The sequence below is a fragment of the Lonchura striata genome, chromosome 1, assembly GCF_046129695.1.
Source record: "Lonchura striata isolate bLonStr1 chromosome 1, bLonStr1.mat, whole genome shotgun sequence".
NCBI classification, from domain to species: Eukaryota; Metazoa; Chordata; class Aves; order Passeriformes; family Estrildidae; genus Lonchura; species Lonchura striata.
Window position 1 is genome coordinate 29,968,374 of NC_134603.1, and position 7,133 is coordinate 29,975,506.

The 7,133-nt window shown below is 46.5% G+C and overlaps 1 protein-coding gene across 1 annotated transcript in view; it reads right to left on the reverse strand.

Moving 5' to 3' along the window:
- The window catches only part of ZC2HC1A (zinc finger C2HC-type containing 1A), a 34,587-nt gene extending 28,447 nt beyond the window's left edge, over positions 1-6,140 (reverse strand). Inside the window, exon 1 of the mRNA XM_021550534.2 lies at positions 5,956-6,140. Within this exon, the coding sequence (XP_021406209.1) occupies positions 5,956-5,971 (16 nt within the window). The 5' untranslated portion in view covers positions 5,972-6,140. The remainder of the gene's footprint in view (positions 1-5,955) is intronic.
- Positions 6,141-7,133: the final 993 nt, after the last annotated feature.

Here is a 7,133-nt window from a genome sequence, read left to right on the forward strand (position 1 = left end):
TAACATATCAAGGTGAGACCCATTGCCTCAAAGTGACAGTCTGGAGAAGAATTCTGTACAGGTTTTTTTGGTGACTGAGAAATGAATTCCATGCAGTCAAGAATGATTGTAACAGCAGCACACACAACTCACATCATGGTGTCCTCCCTTTTACTATAACTGTCCGTTCTTCTTTGCTTCCTTCCTTGTATGAAGTGTAACTTTTAATGTGAAAACATGCCAGTCACATTACACATCCTTAAAAATAACCAGCTCTCCCTGTGGCCATTTCTCATGGGACTCTTGCAAGCAGATCCCTAAAGTCACAGACTGCATTCCCGAACTCTTGGCAAAGATCTATTTACCCAGCTCCCTCCTTTCAGGATCCTGAATTTAACTATCCCACACTCACTGGAGGAAAGGCTGCCCCTGACCTTTACATCTCACACTTCTGTACATATGAAGTGCTGCAGGACTGCCTCCCCTTGCCAGCTCCTTGATCATCTGGGTCAGGAGTTTGTTATCAATGCACTCCCTTTACTGCTTTGTCCCTCCAGCAGATTAAAGTATCTTCAAAAGTTAAAGTCTCTCATGAGGAGCAAGGCCTGTGAATACATTGACCCTTCCAGTTATGAGGGAGACCTCATATTTTTCCTGATCAAGTGGCTTTTAGCAGACAGCCACAACAGCTGTTCCCACACTGGTCTGCCTAACCCTGATTCATACTCCCCCAGGTGGTTCTACAGCAAAGCTCCACTGCATTCTCACTGCTCTCCCACATAAAGGGCAACTTCCCCCCTTGCTGTCCAGCTGGTTCTTCCTGAAAAGCCTGTACTCCTCCACCACAGCAGTCCTGTGAGCTGTCCTACCACCTACACATGATCATCCCAACTAGATCCTAGCCCTGCAACAGAGAGCAGACCTCCAATGCCTCCCATTTGTTCCCATACTGAGTGTTAATGGGCCAGCATTCTGTAGAGTCACTCAGCCATGCCGGTCATCCAGAAAAATCTATGAAACCTTCCCCTGCAAAGCCTACAGAAATGCAACTAAAACAAAGGTAAACAAGCAGCACTATTTGACAGATCTGAATTCCAGATACATCATCTGGCTTTCTATTAACAAGCTTTAAGATCAACTAGAAGCACTAGAAAGCATGTGATCTGCAAAACCTATGCAAATGTTACACAGTTCTGCTTTGGCTTCATAAACACGCTGCTCTCCTGTATTAGGCTACAGGCACTGTGATCACTGTGAGGGCAGTCAGGCAGAGACTTGCCTTCTCACACCAGCCTTAAACCAAGACTGTTTTGCCATAGTGATCCCCAAAGCAAATCTGGGCTTATGCACTCTACGGACAGAGCAATCCCTACCTAAGTCTGCATATCAGAATCTTAATTGGAAAAAATGATGTATTAAAAAAACTGATAATAAACTTAATTTATAATATATTGATTCCTAGTTTGCCCCTGCTTCAGGATTTCTTTAGAAAGTAAGTCCACTCCTCAGCTGCTCCAGTCAAGTGCTTACCATACTCCTGAAAACGGGTTTCACTGAAATGCAACATCTGCTTTTGATAACAACCACACTGTTGTTGTGTGCAGGTAAAACATGTTCATCTTTCCACTGTATTCAACCAAATGAAGTCAATTATTAGATCAATATAGCTTCTTTAATTTAAGCTAAAAATGCAAGAAATCTAAAAAAAAACTATAGAAAAGGGCATAAAATGAATTGCTTATAAGATACCAAAGAAACTAACTGAAACATTCAAATTCTTGTCTACACACATTCCTGTCTACTTCCTCTCCTTTACAGGTGAAACATATTCTGGTAGTGCACTCCTCCAAATCGTATCAGCCAAATCTAGCTTTTGGGATTTTTCCTTAAGTAAAATAACCATTAATTAATAAAAAAGAAACATGATTGCTTTAAAAAGAGTATTTACATTGACTAGTTATAGAGTGCTAAATGTCAAATTCAGATCACTTAACAGAGGTTCAAGTATGCTCAGTGAAGCATCATTTAAGTGCAAAGACACATTTATTTTTGTTTTTAATGGCTACCAGAGAAAAATAACTTATTAAAAATTATTTACATTAATATTAGTTTTGCATTTGAATCTTTACTAGTTTCCAAGTTGCTGATTTAAGAACAGTGTACAATAAAACAAATTCTTTCTTCTGTTGGACAAAAGATACACCTATTAAAAAAATGAAAGCTGAAGTCTGAAGTCAAATGGAGCTAAAGAAAAAGGCCACCAAAGTAAGGAAGCTGCTGCATGGATCCATTGAGGCAGGACAAAGATCAACTCTAAAAGGAAAAGAACACTCACATTAATATCATTTTTGTTTTAAAATCCAATAATTTTCTACACTATTAAGGAAAAAATAAGATTGGGCATTCTGCAATTCTGACAAAGCAAGAATGACACTTGCTCTCAAGAGTCACATTACTAACATAAAACCCCAAAGGAGAGGTCTTGCATCCTCCACTGTTGAGGTGGAGCAGGACATCTCAGACATGACACACGCCAGGGAAGGCTCCAGGGACAACTGCTGTCACAGCGCAGACCTCAGCTCTCAGCAGAAGATGCTGTACAGAGAGACTCGAGGACACACCCAGACTGCTCAGAGAGCAGCAAGGGAAAGCTCTGGGTTTGACACCGCAGGCTATTTCCTGAGCCAGCAGCCAGCCAGCCCCTTCCAACCACAACCAGCCTTCCCTGGCTGCTCCAGCGTGGGGCCGGGCAAGCACTGCCATTAGCTGCCACAGAGAGGTGGACTTCTGCCCTCGGCCACAGCGGCCCCTCTGCCCCTTAGGCTGGGATGGGCTGTGAACAAGTGTGGGAAGCGGCACTTAGTTGGCTCAAGCAGCTGTTCCTGATCGCCTTCCTCCCAGAAAAAACAACAGACTGGAGAGAAGCCGATCAAACACCACCATTGGACTGGACTGCTCAGGAAGTCAGGAATTCAGTGCTTGGTTCCATCTCGCTCAAGCAAAACAGAGCAACAAACACGCCAGTGTGACAGCATTTTTCTTCACATCCAGCAGTGAAAGCAACAAGAACATGTTAATCCATTAAAAACGGTCCTGAGATTCAGCACATGGTGAACTACTCACGAATGTATTTTTAAGCTCACCTTAGAGATCACTACACTGTCAGACAGAGACAGTCAGTAAATTAAATGAAAATTTTAAAAAACCAGCCAAACAGCATGCAAGCTACAAAGTAAAAAATGTTGAGCTAGCAACTTTAGACTTAGTATCAGATTTACTACCTCTAATGACAAGCATGCACTCATTACTTTTACAAACCTTAAAGGTACAAATTTGACTCAATCTAGTAATACAATAATACTGATAAAAATAACCTAATAGAGCAACAGCCTCAAAGGGGCAACAAAAGTAAATTTTACAAGAAAATTTTAAGTGACATAGAAACCTACTTTGCCATTTCACAGAACATTTAAACTTGCACATAGTGAGAAAATGCAACTGTGACACTGAAAATATTAATTAGCTTTTTAAATGTCATTAATGCAGTTCCACATGCCAAGCATTACACATTCATCTCTCCATGTTTTGGAAAGGATCATTATAAACTGGGTAGAGCTCTTTCTTATTAATAGTGTGCTTATGTAAACTGAAGCAAACCAGATCTTTCATGTATAATGCTGATCCTCAGCAAAGCAAAAGCACCAGCTTCTGAGGCTGGAAAGTCCTGGATAAGCATCTTGAGCCTGAGGAGGTCTTCCACCATCACAGACACACCAAGAGGCTGCTGTTGACAGAAAGTCCTGCCCTTCCCCATAACCATGATCCTCACACATACAGCTGCCAAGAACCTACTGCACCAGTCAGCTCTGGGAAATTATATTACTAAGCACTAATATAATGAGGCAGCAGGCTGAGCCAGATTTCAGAAGCTGTCCATACTTCTATGTCAGATGGGTATGACTGTGCAATTGCACATCCAAACATAAATTTAATCAAAGATGGCAACCAGCAACACTCTTCTGAGTTGCCAATGAAGCAATAATATGAATAAAAGCATGATACCAAATAATTTTTTATTATTATTATTATTATTGGCTTTGCCTACATTTTTTTCTGTCCTAGGGTGACCTTTCTACAAAAACTTAATCTGAGCCTAAGCTAATATTCATGAACAGAGACAGCCTAAACTGAAAAACTGTAAATAAAAGCAAATGCACTTGCTTCAAATGTTTTGAAGCAGAAAAGTATTTTATATTGTGGTGGCTTTTAAAAAATAAAAACATGACCCATAAAAATGCAGAAAATTGTTCTTCAGTTTCAAAAACTTCTGCATTCAAGGACGGTGGATAATAGTGTGACATAATGAGTGTTCACAAGGCAAGGACAGCTGGAGTTTTAGACATAACTTATTTCCTGTGCTATTCTGAAATTAATCTCAAGCATGCAGAATAATAACTTCACATAATGGAAAAAATGCTTTGACAAGCTCTAGCTTTTGAAAGTACTTTCAAGAAAAGGTTCAGTAAAACATGAGATTTCACCTGTGATCTAGCAGTTCCCTCCATTCCCAATACCTTCTGAAATACAAACAAGATATAAATAATTTCCAACAAAGTCAGGAACTGGACAAGTTTAATGAAAACATCACAAGTTTTTTCAAAATTCTGCTGTTATCTGTAGATACTTTTCTCCTACCCCCTGTAATTAAAGTGCTAGAGCTTACATAAGACAAGCAAGTATAAAGTGCCTTGGTAAATTAGCATACAGCCAAATCAATTGATAGATGTGCTGCAGATGATCTACAGTCTCTAATGCAGTCGAATTCACAGTCAAAATTAAGGGAAACTCTCCCCTTTTGGAGAGGTAACATACCATTGTCCTGAGAGCTGGAATGCCTGATAAGGTATTATTTGATAAACACTGGACACCATGTTTCAAATTTCAAAGGCATTAACAGTCAGCAAAGAATGCCAAGTGAATCAAAGAAAGCTCTTGGGATTTTAATGCCAAGTTATGTTCAAATTTAGAGTCTTGATGAAGTCATTAGGCTGAGGAACAGGATCTGATTACTGTAAAATCTACTAAAGACAGAACATAGGTATTCTGTGAAAATTACTTTAGTTCTCCAACTGTTCTAAAAGGGATAAAGAACAAAGGCTAGTTTGTGCTTACTCCTATTTAAGTTACCTCTAGAGAAGTAGAGCATGGAAGAATTAATGACTGTGTTGTATAGTTTTTCAAAGCAGGTATTTTTTAAAGTAGTATGGTTAAAGCAGCTTGCAAAATGCAGTAATGACAGGCCTACAAAAATGCTCAGATTGCAAGCTATAATTTCATTAATTCCAAGTTGATATCTATGCTATGACGGATAACATCACTGATAAAGATGATGTTATAATTTCAGAGAGTAAGAACGTTTCCATTAATTCAACCCGCAAAGGATAAAGTTGAAAATACCCTGTCAGCAAATTCATACCTAGTTTTCTTCACCGCACTGAACATTTCCCTAGCAAGATAAGCGGATCTTAACACCCACCTTGGCCATCTGTTAGCAAAAAAGAAGAAGGGCTCCTGGCAGAGATGCCCGCACACTGCGCCGCACCCAGCCCGCAGGGCCCGGCAGCGGGCTCGGAGCGCGGCCGCCGCAGGGAGGGGCCGGCGGGGCGGGCGCGGGAGCGGAGCAGCGCCCGAGACAAAGCGCGGGGAGCGCGGGGAGCGCGGGGAGCGCGGGGAGCGCGGGGAGCGCGGGGAGCGCGGGGAGCGCGGGGAGCGCGGCCCCGCCGCCGCCGCCTTTGTCCGCAGCCCCCACCCCAGCCCCGCAGCGCCGCCGGCCGCGGGGGCTCCGCGAATGGGCAAGGCGGTGCCCGGGCCCCGTTGCCACCGCCCCGCCGCCCGAACACGCCTCAGCCGCAACACAAATGACCCGCCTGGCCCCGGGCGCCCGCCGGCCGCCTCGGCCCCGCCGCTGCCGCTCACCTTCCAGCCCCTCCATGGCGCGCCCCGACCGCCGGCTCGGGCTGGGCTCGGCTTCCGAGCTGGGCTCGGCTTCCGAGCGCCGCTGCTGTGGCAACGCCGCCACCGCCCGGCCCGCCAACAACCGCCGCTCCCATTGGTCGGGCGGGCTCTGCCCCGGCACCGCCGCCCCGCCCGCCCGGAGCGGGCGCACGCCGCGCTCCGCCGGACCCGGGCCGTGCCCCAGCCCGGAGCGGGCGCACACCGCGCTCCGCCGGGCCGGGCCGTGCCCCAGCCCGGAGCGGGCGCACACCGCGCTCCGCCGGGCCGGGCCGTGCCCCCGCCCGGAGCGGGCGCACACCGCGCTCCGCCGGGCCGGGCCGTGCCCCCGCCCGCCCGGAGCGGGCGCACGCCGCGCTCCGCCGGGCCGGGCCGTGCCCCCGCCCGCCCGGAGCGGGCGCACGCCGCGCTCCGCCGGGCCGGGCCGTGCCCCCGCCCGGAGCGGAGCGCGGTGCCGGGCCCCGGCCGTGCCCCCGCCCTTAGGCTGCGCCTGGGTTCCCAAGGGAGCAGGGCTCCGGGTCTGGGCATCTCCCTGCAAAAACCTGGCGTATTCTGACTCAGGTGCGATCTGACGGGTCCTGAAGCCCATACGTTTAGGTTGTGCTGAGATCAGGGATCTCCTTCAAAGAGAAGCGCCTTTACGTGAAATACAGGATCACAGAATCGTTAGGGTTGGAAGGAACCCCTGGGGATCATCCAGTCCAAACCCCTGCCGAAGCAGGATCACCTAAAGAAGGTGATACAGGAACGAGTCCAGGTGGTTTTTAAGATCTCCTGAGAGGGAGACTCCACGACCCTCCTTGAATATGAAGACCAAAGCGAAGCACATAAGGAGAAATGATCGTGCAGCCGACAAAGCGTCCAGCGCTTCTGGATGGATATGGGCAGCAACTCGGATGGTGCCGGGGACCCTCCACCCTCAGCACCCAGTAGCTGAACCCAGTGTTGATGTGTGGCCTTATTGGGTATCCCTTTGCTGATGAGAAAGCTAGGATGACTACAGGAAGTACACAAAAAAAAAAAAAAAACTTTTCAGGTTCAAGTCCTGAAAATAAAATAATTGCAGACAATGCAACACCCCACCCCTTGCCCCCCCCCCCCCCCCCCCCCGTTATTTTCTTAACTGAAAGAGTTGCTAATAA